The 15,052-nt window shown below is 40.8% G+C and overlaps 1 protein-coding gene across 10 annotated transcripts in view; it reads left to right on the top strand.

Annotated features, from left to right (window-relative positions):
* LOC103010720 (cyclin-Y-like protein 1) overlaps positions 1–15,052 on the top strand; it is an 87,386-nt gene that overhangs the window by 45,580 nt on the left and 26,754 nt on the right. For 2 of the 10 annotated variants that reach the window (XM_057544264.1, XM_057544260.1), the window contains exon 1: positions 5,770–6,479. The exons of 7 other annotated variants lie outside the window; for them this stretch is intronic. In XM_057544264.1, coding sequence (XP_057400247.1) covers positions 6,254–6,479 — 226 coding nt within the window. In that variant the 5' untranslated portion in view covers positions 5,770–6,253. Of the gene's footprint in view, positions 1–5,769; positions 6,480–15,052 lie in introns of those variants that run through there. One more of the 10 variants, XM_057544270.1, reaches the window with a different exon arrangement.

Genomic DNA, 15,052 nt, shown 5'->3' with positions numbered 1-15,052 from the left:
TTGAGTTTATTTTTGTGTATGGTGTTAGGGAGTGTTCTAATTTCATTCTTTTACAAGTAGCTGTCCAGTTTTCCCAGCACCACTTATTGAAGAGACTGTCTTTTCTCCATTTTATATCCTTGCCTCCTTTGTCATAGATTAGTTGACCATAGGTGTGTGGGTTTATCTCTGGGCTTTCTATCCTGTTCCATTCATCTATATTTCTGGTTTTGGGCCAGTACCATATTGTCTTGATTACTGTAGCTTTGTAGTATAGTCTGAAGTAAGGGAGTCTGATTCCTCCAGCTCTGTTTTTTTCCCTCAAGACTGCTTTGGCTATTTGGGGTCTTTTGTGTCTCCTACAAGTTTTCAGGTTTTTTGTTCTAGTTCTGTAAATAATGCCACTGGTATTTTGATAGGGATTGCATTGAATCTGTAGATTGCTTTGGGTAGTATAGTCATTTTCACCATATTGATTCTTCCAATCCAAGAACATGGTATATCTCTCCATCTGTTTGTGTCATCTTTGATTTCTTTCATCAGTGTCTTATAGTTTTGTGAGTACAGGTCTTTTGTCTCCCTAGGTAGGTTTATTCCTAGGTATTTTACTCTTTTTGTTGCAATGGTGAATGGGATTGTTTCCTTAATTTCTCTTTCTGATCTTTCATTGTTAGTGTATAGGAATGCAAGAGATTTCTGTGCATTAATTTTGTATCCTGCAACTTTACCAAATTCATTGATTAGCTCTAGTAGTTTTCTGGTGGCATCTTTAGGATTCTCTATGTATAGTGTCATGTCATCTAAAAACAATAAGTTTTATTTCTTCTTTTCCAATTTGGATTCCTTTTATTTTTCTTCTCTGACTGCTGTGGCTAGGACTTCCAAAACTGTGTTGAGTAATAGTGGTGAGAGTGGACATCCTTTTCTTGTTCCTGGCCTTAGAGGAAATGCTTTCAGTTTTTCACCATTGAGAATGATGTTTTGCTTTGGGTTTGTCGTATATGGCCTTTATTATGTTGAGGTAGGTTCCCTCTATGCCCACTTTCTGGAGAGTTTTTATCAGAAATGGGTGTTGAATTTTGTCAAAAGCTTTTTCTGCATCTATTGAGATGATTATATGGTTTTTCTTCTTCAGTTTCTTAATATGGTGTATCACATTGATTGATTTGCGTATATTGAAGAATCCTTGCATCCCTGGGATAGATCCCACTTGATCATGGTGTATGATCGTTTTCATGTGTTGTTGGATTCTGTTTGCTAGTATTTTGTTGAGGATTTTTGCATCTATATTCATCAGTGATATTGGTCTGTAATTTTCTTTTTTTGAGGTATCTCTGTCTGGTTTTGGTATCAGGGTGATGGTGGCCTCATAGAATGAGTTTGGGAGTGTTCCTTCCTCTGCAATTTTTTGGAAGAGTTTGAGAAGGATGGGTATTAACTCTTCTCTAAATGTTTGATAGAATTCACCTGTGAAGCCATCTGGTCCTGGACTTTTGTTTGTTGGAAGATTTTTAATCACCATTTCAATTTCATTACTTGTGATTGGTCTGTTCATATTCTCTATTTCTTCCTGGTTCACTCTTGAAAGGTTATGCCTAAGAATTTGTCCGTTTCCTCCAGGTTGTCCGTTTTATTGGCATAGAGTTGCGTGTAGTAGTCTCTCATGATACTTTGTAATTCTGCGGTGTCCGTTGTAACTTCTCCTTTACATCTCTAATTTCATTGATTTGAGTCCTCTCCCTCTTTTTCTTGATGAGTCTGGCTAAGGTTGATCAGTTTTGTTTATCTTCTCAAAGAACCAGCTTTTAGTTTTATTGATCTTTGCTATTATTTTCTTTGTGTCTATTTCATTTCTTTCTGCTCTGATCTTTATGATTTCTTTCCTTCTACTAACTTTGGGTTTGTTTGTTCTTCTTTCTCTAGTTCCTTTAGGTGTAAGGTTAGCTTGGTTATTTGAGATTTTTCTTGTTTCTTGAGGTAGGCTTGTATTGCTATTAATTTCCCTCTTAGAACTGCTTTTGCTGCATCCCATAGGTTTTGGATCATCGTGTTTTCATTGTCATTTGTCTCTAGGTATTTTTTAATTTCCTCTTTGATTTCTTCACTGATCTCTTGGTGAAGAGATTTAGTAACGTATTGTTTAGCCTCCATGTGTTTGTGTTTTTTACGTTTTCTTTCCCTGTAATTGATTTCTAATCTTACAGCACTGTGGTCGGAAAAGATGCTTGATATGATTTCAGTTTTCTTAAATTTACCAAGGCTTGATTTGTGACCCAAGATGGGATCTATCATGGAGAATGTTCCATGTGCACTTGAGAAGAAAGTGTAATCTGCTGTTTTTGGATGGAATGTCCTATAAATATCAATTAAATCTCTCTGGTCTATTGTGTCATTTAAACCTTGTATTTCCTTATTAATTTTCTGTCTGGATGATCTGTCCATGGGTGTAAGTGAGGTGTTAAAGTCTCCCACTATTATTGTGTCACTGTCGATTTCCTCTTTTACAGCTATTAGCAGTTGCCTTATGTATTGAGGTGCTTGTATGTTGGGTGCATGTATATTTATAATTGTTATATCTTTTTCTTGGATTGATCCCTTGATCATTATGTAGTGTCCTTCCTTGTCTCTTGTAACATTCTTTATTTTAAAGTCTATTTTATCTGATATGAGTATAGCTACTCCAGCTTTCTTTTGATTTCCATTTGCATGGAATATCTTTCTCCATCCCCTCACTTTCAGTCTGTATGTGTCCCTAGGTCTAAAGTGGGTCTCTTGTAGACAGCATATATATGGGTCTTGTTTTTGTATCCATTCAGCCAGTCTATGTCTTTTGGTTGGGGCATTTAATCCATTCACGTTTAAGGTAATTATCGATATGTATGTTCCTATGACCATTTTCTTAATTGTTTTGGGTTTGTTTTTGTAGGTCCTTTTCCTCTCTTGTGTTTCCCACTTAGAGAAGTTCCTTTAGCATTTGTTGTAGAGCTGGTTTGGTGGTGCTGAATTCTCTTAACTTTTGCTTGTCTCTAAAGCTTTTGATTTCTCCATCAAATCTAAATGAGATCCTTGCCGGGTAGAGTAATCTTGGTTGTAGGTTCTTCCCTTTCATCACTTTAAGTATATCATGCCACTCCCTTCTGGCTTGCAGAGTTTCTGCTGAGAAATCAGCTGTTAACCTTATGGGAGTTCCCTTGTATGGTATTTGTCGTTTTTCCCATGCTGCTTTCAATAATTTTTCTTTGTCTTTAATTTTTGCCACTTTGATTACTATGTGTCTCAGCGTGTTTCTCCTTGGGTTTATCCTGTATGGGACTCTCTGCGCTTCCTGGACTTGGGTGACTATTTCCTTTCCCATGTTAGGGAAGTTTTTGACTATAATCTCTTCAAATATTTTCTCTGGTCCTTTCTCTCTCTCTTCTCCTTCTGGGACCCCTATAATGCGAATGTTGTTGCGTTTAATGTTGTCCCAGAGGTCTCTTAGGCTGTCTTCATTTCTTTTCATTCTTTTTTCTTTAGTCTGTTCCACAGCAGTGAATTCCACCATTCTGTCTTCCAGGTCACTTATCCGTTCTTCTGCCTCAGTTATTCTGCTATTGATTCCTTCTAGTGTAGTTTTCATTTCAGTTATTGTATTGGTCATCTCTGTTTGTTTGTTCTTTAATTCTTCTAGGTCTTTGTTAATCGTTTCTTGTATCTTCTCAATCTTTGCCTCCATTCTTATTCCGAGGTCTTGAATCATCTTCACTATCATTATTCTGAATTCTTTCTCTGGAAGGTTGCCTATCTCCATTTCATTTAGTTGTTTTTCTGGGGTTTTTTCTTGTTCCTTCATCTGGTACATAGCCCTCTGCCTTTTCATCTTGTCTATCTTTCTCTAACTGTGTTTCTTGGTCCACAGGCTGCAGGATTGTAGTTTTTCTTGCTTCTGCTGTCTGCCCTCTGTTGGTTCAGGCTATCTAAGAGGCTTGATGGGAGGCTCTGGTGGTGGGTAGAGCTCTCATTTACCAGTTTTATTTTACATAGGATGCCTCATTTACTAAAACCATAGATTCCAAGTTGCTCCATGAAAAATGTGATATTCTTAGCTGTCAACATTAGGGAATTTCCCCAATCACATTTTTAAATTGATTTAATGTGTTATTTTTGAAAACATAAGTTGGGATATCACAAAATGGACTTAGCCTGCAGAGGCCTACTTTCAACCAGAGAGCTCCATTTCCATGTTCCGCTTAACAGAACCCAGAATGATCTTCCTTCCCAAACCTCTTCCTTTTCCTGCACTATCTAAGAAAAAGTAACCACACTCTACATAGTTCCCTAAGCCAGAACCCTAGCAGCCATTTTTGCTTCTCTTTTCCCCTTCCCGCTCCATATCTAGTCACTGAGCACTTCTATTCTACCTCCCAAATGACCTCAGATCCTTTCCCTCCACTCCAATCTCTGCCACTGCCTTTAGTTTGAACCCTCACTCCTCTCTTAGATGAATATAAAGTCTCTTAATGGGTTTTGTTGCTTCCATCAGTCCTACTTATTCTCAAGCGTGACCTCACTACAAACCACCTGATAGTGACTCCTTAACTTCACAACATTCAATGGCTCTCATGTTTCTGGGAAGAAAACCAAGCTCTTTACCCCAGCATCTACTTGGGGTTAATAGATCTAGGTTTGAATTTCAGGTTTAAGTACTTTGCAGCAGTGTGACCTCAGACTATTGGGCTTTCTAAGCCTTTGTTTTCTCACCGTGCCTGAGGTCACTGAGGGCAGGACTATTTTTCACACACGGGTGCCTGGCATGTAGGAGGGACTAATCAATGTTGAATGAAGGGAAAGTATTTTAAAATCCACATCAAAAAATTGTTCCTCCTTAAAAAAAGAAAATCCTGATACACTATGCCACTTCCAACCAAATTTGACTTCTACCTTTATTTTCTGATGATCACAATAAGGTGCCTTTGGGGATCCACACAATCAGGGATCAAATCCTGGCCACACCCCTGAGCAATCATGTGACCTTGGGAACGTTACTTAGCTTCTGTAAAATCTGTAAAATGAAGGTTTCTGAGGATTTTGTTCCCGAGGGTTAAATGAGTACCTCACTTGGAACGGGGGCGGGCGCATAGTGTTTGCCAAATGTTAACTATCGTTATCATCTTTATCAAATCAAGACCGTGGTACTTCACTTTGTGACTCTCAAGTTTGTATGAGAAAATCGTGCTTTATGCGTTGTTGTTGGCTAAAGTAGGGAAACCTGGAAACTCCTGCCGTGGAAGAGAGAAACAGGCGAGAAAAGCGAGTTGCTGAATCCCAGCGCCTCAGAGGTGGGAGGGAGGAGTTCAGTACCTAATTTACTGATGAGGAAGTGGAGGGGTGACGTGTCCTCGAGTCTCATTCAAGACACAGCCACAGCTCTTTATTGAGAGTAGGACCAGGGCCCCGGGGGTTGCTATGGTTAAACTGTAGGTGGAAACTAACACTCTTTGGAAGGCAAGACCGGAGGAGCATTCAGTTATAAAAAACGGTCAAAAATTGGGGTGAAACTAAGTTCGTTGAGCAATACATCAAATGAGTCAACTGTCGACCCGGTGAAACCGAGTTGCTAACTGAACTGGCATTTTAGGAATAGGGGCTTTCTACAGAGCCCACTGACTCAGGACGGCTTCGATTAACAAACTCCCGCGGCGCTTTCCGCAGGACTGGAAAGCTTGGAGCGCGAGAGATGAATGGAAACCAGAGTCCGGGGCGCGCCGCTCGGGGGGGCGGGGCAGCCGCGGGCGGGGGCGGGGCATTGTGAGTCACATGCCTGCGCTCTGAGGGAACTCTGGTCGTGATTGGTCCGTCGTAACCAGGTGACCGAAGGACACATTCCGGTAGGCAAGGGCCGGCCGGGCTAGCTACTTTCAGTCGGGAGGCAGCGGCGGAAGGAGGAGGAGCTCCGGCTGCGCTCTCTCCCTGCAGTGGCTGCGCGTCTCAGCACTTGTCTGGTTCCCACCCCTTTTAAATAAGCCGGTCTGGTCACCGCCCTCACAGACTAGTTGGCTCCGGGGAGGCGGCGGCGGCGGGGGTGCGGCCGCCCCTGCCGCCCCTGCCCGGGGCCCGGCGGCTGGGCAGACAGGAGAGCGGCGGGCGAAGTCGCGTCTGCATGTGCGGCACAGCCCCGGCATAGCCCGGGGCTGCCAGTGCCCGCCGCGCCATTGTTGGGGGAGGGGGCGGCTTCTGAGCTCAGCGGAGTCGGGGGACGAGCGGAGGCGGCGGCGGCGAGGAGTGAAGGCGCCCCATGGGGAACTCGCTGTCTTGTTGCCTGTGCCCCAATGCCAGCCCCAAGTTGGGCCGGCGCAGGGGGTCAGCGGAGCCGGACTGTGAGTCTGAGGTCTACAAGGCGGCAGCCGGGAACGCGGTGGCAGTAGCTCCGGCGGCGGCTACCGTGGAACCCGCCGAGTTGGATTTCGCAGGTGGCGAAGGCCACCACCTGCAGCACATCAGCGACCGGGAGATGCCCGAAGGTAAGAAGCGGCTGGCGCGCCTCGCCCCTCGCGGGGTAGGCGCCATCTGCTCTCGGGCTTACCTCTGGCCTCCGCCGCCCCCAGGGTCCCCCGGGAGGGAGACGCCGCCTAGGGCTCCTTCTTGCCCGGAGTTGGCTCTCCCAGGGCTGGGCACCGGGGACGAAGGCTGGCTCTGCTTGGCGTCCCCACCCCTTATTCTTTACCAGTCGCGTCCGGCCAGTCTCCTTCCCTCTTCCCTACCCGAATGCCCAATTCTTTCCCCCGTTCCCATTTCCCAGCCCGGCCTGAGACCCTCCAATCCGCAGCCCTTCCTGTTCGTGGTTCTATTTAACATCTCGTGGGACTTAGCAGAGACTTTCTGGTGTATTCTCTCTTTTCTTAATGAAAACTTAAATACTCTAACTTCGGCGTATCCATCCCGTCTCCCTATCCAGATGGTACCTAAGCGAAGGAACTAGGTAAGGGCCTGATGATAGACTTCTGTTCGTTAAGGTAGTTGATACTCGAGACAATTAAGACAAACATTAGAGGATTTGTCATTTAAATTCAAAATAGAGATGGACAGAGTCAGTGTGGTGTTCTTAACTAAAATTCTTTGGATTTTAATGTTTTCAGTCGCCCTGATAGAAGCTACTTTATCCCTTCTAACTATAATTTGAACACGATAGGAAAGAAAATGGTGGGAGAGGGGCTTAAAATAACTGTGAACGGTGTGAAACGTTACTGCCACGGCTGCAGAGAATAGTTGTTGGGTTTTTTTTCTTTACCAAAGGAGACCCCATGGAGTTCTGATTACTTTTAAATTCCCACTTTGACACAAGTATGTCTTCAGCTGCACAGCCTTAACCGACTTCTTTTGCACGTTGCCTGTTGTAAGGGAGGGGTGAGGTGGTTCCTGAGACTGCTGGACAGAAGTTTCAAAGGAGAAAAAACAAATTCATATTGTCATTTGTAATATAAAGGTTTGGGAGTTAACATACCACATCCATCCTGCAGAAAAATGTCTCCATGGCTCCCTCCTCCGCCCCCCCCCCCCCCCCCCGCCCAGTAGAATACTATTCAACTTTAAGAATGTTCAGGTAAAAGTTCTGAAGACTAAGTGGCTGGGGGTGGGTGTTGTCGGGGAGGAGAGGAGAGAGAGAAGAGAGGAAATGTTTGATTTTTGCCTCTAGAATTTTGGAAAGGGATGGCTCTAGGTTAAAAAAAAAAATTTCTGGGTAGCATAGTGGCACTTTAATAAAGACTGTTCTTTGAAGTATAAAACATTGTATCATAAAGATGTTAAAGCCCCACTGGCCCATTTGTTTCATTGAAATGCCAGAGATTATTTCATTATTTCATAGACGAAATGTCTTACAGCTCTTCTATTTAAATTTTAGTTGGGTTTATTTAATTTCTTTAAAAGTTAGAATAATTAAGCCTGTGGATTCACCCTTATGATGGACGTGGCTTTGTAAGTGGAAAGTACTCCCTTTTCAGAATAGTTAGATATTGTGAAAGAATGAGCACATTATGTGAATTAATTGTAGCTTTAAACACAAAGCATGTAAGTACTTGTGAAAACTGCTCTGCTTGTTGCTATAAGGTAAGCCTCTAAATGATTTTTAAAAACAGTTAGTAGTTGGCTAGTGTAGGATGAGAGACGAAAATTGGACCTTTATAGAATTCTTTTCAGATTTACAATGCATTTTCTTGTGTATTTCACTTGGCCCTTCCATCTACAAATAAGGCCCGTATATATTCTCCCTCTGTTGCCGATGAAGAAGCCAAGACTTGGAGATCTGAAATGACTGTGTAACACAGCTACTGAACAGAAGAGACAGACTTGGGAGGTGGTAGATATGCCAAATTCAGTTCTTGGGATGCTTAAGAAACTGTTTAGAGTGCACCTTATATTTTATAATTTATCCATAAGTTAGGCCTATCTCAGCATACTCCAGTTTTGATTATTGCCATTCCAGTTTATTGTACACAACTCAGAAGCAACAATTACCTCTCCATTCTCTGTCTGTACATACATTGCAATGGATATGAATAAAAGTAGAAGTCATGAAATAGCCTAAATTTATCAGTCAGGTAAACACGTTGATATAATTTAAAGAGTTTGTTCTGGTGAAATCCAATTGAAGCCGAGAATGCCCTGGACAGAGGGACATTAGGGGAAGCTGGTAAGCGGGCAGGTAAGGTACTAAGCATTTAGCATACAACTATGTATGATAAGGAAGGAGTGCTAAATCAGGAACTGGAAAAATAGAGTTCATGAGTACAGCATTTACTTTTTTATGTTTAACATGATTGTTAAAATTTCATTTCAATTTGTCTTTTTTGGGGGGGCATTCAATAAAGTGATAAGAGAAACCTCAATTTCAGCATTTGCCTATTAATTAAGTTTCCATAGAAACAAGGTCAGAACACCAAATATAAAGTACAGGCACATTGGAAGTTTGCTCTTAATGTCTTTATTTCAGACAATTTTGTATCAGTTTCCCTGGAAACTGAGAAATACCTACTCAGATATAAAACATTTTGGCTTTTCTACAGTGAAGAATTATTTGGTTACTTAGAGAAAATCGTACATAAATGATGCTCTGTCTTGTTCTTCAGAAACATTGGAGAAGAACATGATTTCTTCAAGCCATCTCAAAAAAGTAACTCCTAAGAACGTAGTATAGATTTCAGATAGACTCAAAAGAATTTTTTACTACTTTGTCTTTAACAGTATATCTAATATAACTGATGGTAGTGTCATAATAGAAAATAAGATGCTACGGTCCTATTATCTGATTTTATGTTTATTCATCAACTTTTCATACAGCCTTTATGTCTGACCTTAGGAGCTTTGCTAATTTTCTGGTGAAAGGTGCTCTCTCAAGTGACCCCTACCTCCCATCCCCCTGAAGAGTGGGTAGGGTAGGAATTGGCAATATGATGTGGAAAAACCTCTGAGCAACAGATCTTTCCTTTTTTTGGTGACAGTATTAATAAACGTTTGATGTAAAAGATTTAGAAAACACAGAAAAGTCCTTCACTCACACTCAGAATATCCAGAATTTTTATTAATATTTTGGTGTTGATTCTTCCTGAACCTTTTGTATGCATATAAACATAGCACTGTGTTTATTTTACAAAGATGGGATTGTTCTTTATGTGCCACTTTGTAACTTTTTGTTATAAACAAAAGTAACAACATGAAGCTCCTGGAACTGTGCTGACACCTAGAGAGTGCTCCAGGGTGATGTATTTCCATGCAACTGCGCATAGCTCTACAGCCTGCCTTTTACCAACTGTTTACTGTGCCATCGAATGGTTGGAGCATAATTCATTTACCCAGCCTTTATGGTTGAGCATCTTTTATAATCCCATTATAATGCTTTATTCAGGGGACACAGATAAAAACTGATGCATTGTATTGATACTTCCCTATAGCATTCTGATTGTACACTTTGTCTTACGACTTAATTAAATTCATAGGGTGAGTCATTTTGTAGTAAAGGTATTTTTTTTTTAATGTCTGAAACATTTATATTAACATATTTCCATACATATTTCCATACAAATACAAATATAAGATTTTTAGAAATTTCATGTAATGTCTGAAACATTTATATTAACATATTTCCATACAAATAACCCAATGAAAGTTTAGTATTAGTTGTTTTGTTTGTTTTTTTATACTGCAGGTTCTTATTAGGCATCAGTTTTATACACATCAGTGTATACATGTCAATCCCAATCGCCCAATTCAGCACACCACCATCCCCACCTCACCGCAGTTTCCCCCCCTTGGTGTCCATATGTCCATTCTCTACATCTGTGTCTCAACTTCTGCCCTGCAAACTGGCTCATCTGTACCATTTTTCTAGGTTCCACATACATGCATTAATATACGATATTTGTTTTTCTCTTTCTGACTTACTTCACTCTGTATGACAGTCTCTAGATCCATCCACGTCTCAACAAATGACTCAATTTCGTTCCTTTTTAGGGCTGAGTAATATTCCATTGTATATATGTACCACAACTTCTTTATCCATTCGTCTGTTGATGGGCATTTAGGTTGCTTCCATGACCTGGCTATTGTAAATAGTGCTGCAATGAACATTTGGGTGCATGTGTCTTTTTGAATTACGGTTTTCTCTGGGTATATGCCCAGTAGTGGGATTGCTGGGTCATATGGTAATTCTATTTTTAGTTTTTTAAGGAACCTCCATATTGTTCTCCATAGTGGCTGTATCAATTTACATTCCCACCAACAGTGCAAGAGGGTTCCCTTTTCTCCACACCCTCTCCAGCATTTGTTGTTTGTAGATTTTCTGATGATGCCCATTCTAACAGGAGTGAGGTGATACCTCATTGTAGTTTTGATTTGCATTTCTCTAATAATTAGTGATGTTGAGCATCTTTTCATGTGCTTCGTGGCCGTCTGTATGTCTTCTTTGGAGAAATGTCTATTTAGGTCTTCTGCCCATTTTTGGATTGGGGTGTTTGTTTCTTTGATATTGAGCTGAATGAGCTGTTTATATATTTTGGAGATTAATCCTTTGTCCGTTGATTCATTTGCAAATATTTTCTCCCATTCTGAGGGTTGTCTTTTCGTCTTGTTTATGGTTTCCTTTGCTGTGCAAAAGCTTTGAAGTTTCATTAGGTCCCACTTGTTTATTTTTGTTTTTATTTCCATTACTCTAGGAGGTGGATCAAAAAAGATCTTGCTGTGATTTATGTCAAAGAGTGTTCTTCCTATGTTTTCCTCTAAGAGTTTTATAGTGTCCAGTCTTATACTTAGGTCTCTAATCCATTTTGAGTGTAGTAAAGGTATTTTAACATTAAATGTTCTTTTCCCAAATTAAAGTTACCATTGATTTTTCACTGAACATTAGATTTCCTCTTTTAGGTTTTCGTGGTTCTTGGTAACCTGTCTTGTGTCTTTGATTCTGAGTAACTAAACTACTACTCTACGAGATCTGAAATTAACTCTGGTCTTAGGTGACAGACACATCAAAAGACAGCATTAGAAGAAATCTTAGATGATGTGGGAAAATTGGGAGAAACTTAACTGGTTTTGGGTACACTGAAACGTGATTATTAGGCACCATTCCAGAGGCAGGACAAACAGTGGTTAGACAAGACAAAACCCGTATCCTAACTCAGGTCCTTACTTTCTAGAGGTGCCTGGGGGCTGACGACACAAGAATAACATCAGGTAGTGAGAACACTAAGAAAGAAAATGAAGGTGTAATGGGCTGGGGAGGAGGACAGTTTTACAAGGGGTGGTTAAAGACAGCTTCTCTCCTTAAGCGACCCATGAGCAGTCCTAAGAGAGCCATGTGAGGCTGTGGGAGAAGAGGCTTCTGTGCAGTTCCTAAGAAGGGAATATGCTTGATGCGTGCCAAGGACAGAAAGATGGGTGGCTGCAGCTGAGTGAATGAATGCCAGGAGGAATATGGGGGATTAAGACCTTGTATGCCTAGTGGGCCTTGACAAAAAAATATGAATTTTAGTCTCATTGTAATGGGAAACCATTGAAGGATTATATGCAGGGGAATGATGTTAATTCTTAGAAAAAGGGAAGGGGGGTAGAGAGGGTGGAGGGAGATCAGACCAGCTACTGTGTGAGAATAGACTGTAAGGGTGGAAGGAAGCAGAGAGGGAGACCAGTTAGGAGGCTGGTGCGGTAGCTCAGGTGAGAGCCAGCAGTGGCTTGAACAAAAAAGCGATATTAATAAGGGTCTAAAATAGGCTGTAGTATATAGATTGCTCTTGCATTTCATTTGATTCTCACCATGTTCTGAGTTAGGTAGTGTAGGAATTCTTCTCTTAGGTATAAATTGAGTTGTCCAAGGTTTTAAAAATGAGTATTGATAGAGAGTAGGACTGTAAGTTCCAAATGCATGGCATATAGGAAGAGGATTTATTGTTGACATTATGTGAGCTTCTTTGGAATACTACCTTTTTTCTCACCCTTTGTTGTTGTTGTTGTTTTAGTGTATTAAAGTAATAAAACTTAAGAGTTAAAACAGTAACACTGCATAATGTGAAATGAAATGAAGGTAACTTGCAACCCAGAAAGGTTCTTAAAAGTCCAAGAAACTGAGTAAAGTACTCTTTAGAAATATATAAAGCCAGGTGTACTTACCTATGTGTCACCTCTCAGTCATGATCACTGTACCACTGATTGAGGATTAAAATAAGGCAAAACTGAGAACCAGGGTAGAGGCAGGTACAGAAGCAGTTGGAAACCAGAGCTGGGAAGTTGGGAAGCCAGGATTGTCAGAAGCTAGGGAAGCAGGGTCAAGGCGTGGGTGAGCCGGAGCCTGGCAGGTGCAGGAGCCTGCTGTGTCCCCTCTGGTGAGGCAGCCCAGCTCAGGGCTGGCTGGCAGGAACTCCCTGACTGCGGTGGCAAGTGTGGACTCAAAGAGATGAAGTCATCAGTTTACATGGTAATTGTAAAGATTGTAATGTTTGTATTATGAGCCATAAACCTACTACACTGTCCAGTGTAGGGATGCTCGGGCAGGTCAGTAAGCGCAGTGGTTACCGTTAAGTAAACTGGTGCTCAGCAGCTGCCCAGAAACTGCTGACGTCGCCTGTTTCTTTGGAAGATATTGGAACCAATATGTTGATATTAATCGCTTTCTGAAATATGCTGCTTCTGTCAGATGCTTTCTTGGTCACTTCCCTCTCCCTCTAATATTTTAACAAGGAAAAATCATTTATCGACAGTTTGATAGCATAGTTTTTAACACTTTTAGCCTTCAGTAACGCATTTCATTTGTTCTAAGTTGCCTATATTTTCACACTTTTAACAACTGCAATTGAGATGGATCTTAACAACTGGTAGAATCTTAGATTGGAGGAAAAACAGTATTCAGTGTCGGTGGTGTTTTACAGGTTTCCTCTGAGGAATGTTTACATTAAGACCGAGTTTAATTTTTTTTTAATCATACTTTTTCTACATCGACCTATCATGCTGTCAAATAAGTTGCAATTTAAATTGATAATACAAAAATGATGGGTCTTAAAATACAGTTTTAATCATAACCCCTAATCATGAGCTCAAGAATAGTTCTCCTGGGTAAAACATTCTTAGAGGTTTCTAAAGAAATAACTTTCGGAAGAATCCATGTAATTTCCTGAATGCACAGTAATTTCCTGAAGTCTCTAAATTACTGTGTGTGCATGTGGTGGGGAGAGGGATGAGAGGGATGGTGGGTGGTAAAGCTTTGCTTAATAGTTGGCAGTCTTACCTTTGTGATAGTGAAGAGTGTGGTAGGTTTTATCATAGTCTCCTTAGGCTCTTGGGAAGATAGTTAATGGGAAGTGCAGAAATATTGTGTGTATGTATGAGTTTACTGTCTAATGGCTCACATGTCCATTCTATAAAATAGTGACGTGGTATTTTTCATTAGCAAAAAGTGCAAGTTATATCGAAAATTGTTAGTTATATAGGCTATAAACAAAAGATTAATATTTTCTGAAAACCTCATGCAAACTGACAGCAGTAGGGCCCTGGTGTTTACAGTACATTGAAATGATAGGCCAACTCACCAAAGTGGAAATAACACTGATAACTGTGGGAAAATGGTCAAACTGTGTAATCAAAAGAAATACAAATTAGATCTACAGTGAGGTTCCTCATTCATATCAGTAGGAATTTTTTTTTTTTTTCAAGTATCCAAAGCAAGGGTAGGAACTCAAAATGTCATGATTGGTAGCATTATACCCTAATGTGCCCCCCACCTTCTTTAGGAAGCAATTTAGCATTGTACATGGAGCCGTGAAAGTGATCTAACCTTTTGGCTTAGTCATTCCACTTCCGAAGATCTTTGCTAAGGAGATAAAACCATTATTTTAAAAAACTATGTACATGAAGATTTTCCTCATAATATTTTAAGAATAGAACTTTGTAAGCACCAATCCCCAGCAATAGGGGATTGGCTAAGTCCAGTATAGGAATAACACTTGATGGGCCAGTGTGTATTCATTAAACAATAAATATGCAACAGTGGGGTGGAGAGCGCTTGTTAGTAACAAGAAGACATAGATTGTACACTAATTAGAGCTTTTTTTAACGTATAAGAAAAGCAACTAAAAGTAACGGTTGTGAATCATTGTGTGTTAATGATTGTGAATGGTTGTGTTTAATTTTTAAACAGAGCATCGTTTTGTCTCATGCAGATTTTTGTTCATGATATTTGTTAAAGGAATGAGCAAGTGACTTTTACCTTTCCCCACCTTTAGTGTGATCATCAGTACTGCTGATTAACCAGGTCTCCTTCAGTTGCAAGTTAAAAGAAAATCACAGAGTTAAGCACTACTTGACCCAGGAGTTAAATGATCTCCTCAGTTCTGCTCTCCTCTGTTGATGTCTCCTGAAAAGCCTTTCCCCTCATGATAGCAAGGGGAGTGTCCAGCAGCTCAAGACTAGCTAAGGATCCTAGAGTACAGTTCTGCCTTTCTCTTTTCTTGGGAAGTCCCAGGACAGCTGTGATTGATTGGCCGGTCCTGGGTCCTGTGCCTACCTTTGAACCCCCTAGGATAGAGTAGGGAGAGTGCCAGCTTTTTTCTGGTCACTT

This window comes from Balaenoptera acutorostrata, chromosome 3 (assembly GCF_949987535.1).
Source record: "Balaenoptera acutorostrata chromosome 3, mBalAcu1.1, whole genome shotgun sequence".
Classification (NCBI taxonomy): Eukaryota; Metazoa; Chordata; class Mammalia; order Artiodactyla; family Balaenopteridae; genus Balaenoptera; species Balaenoptera acutorostrata.
The sequence above is the reverse complement of the archived record's forward strand: the minus strand, read 5'-3'. Positions and strand labels throughout refer to the sequence as shown.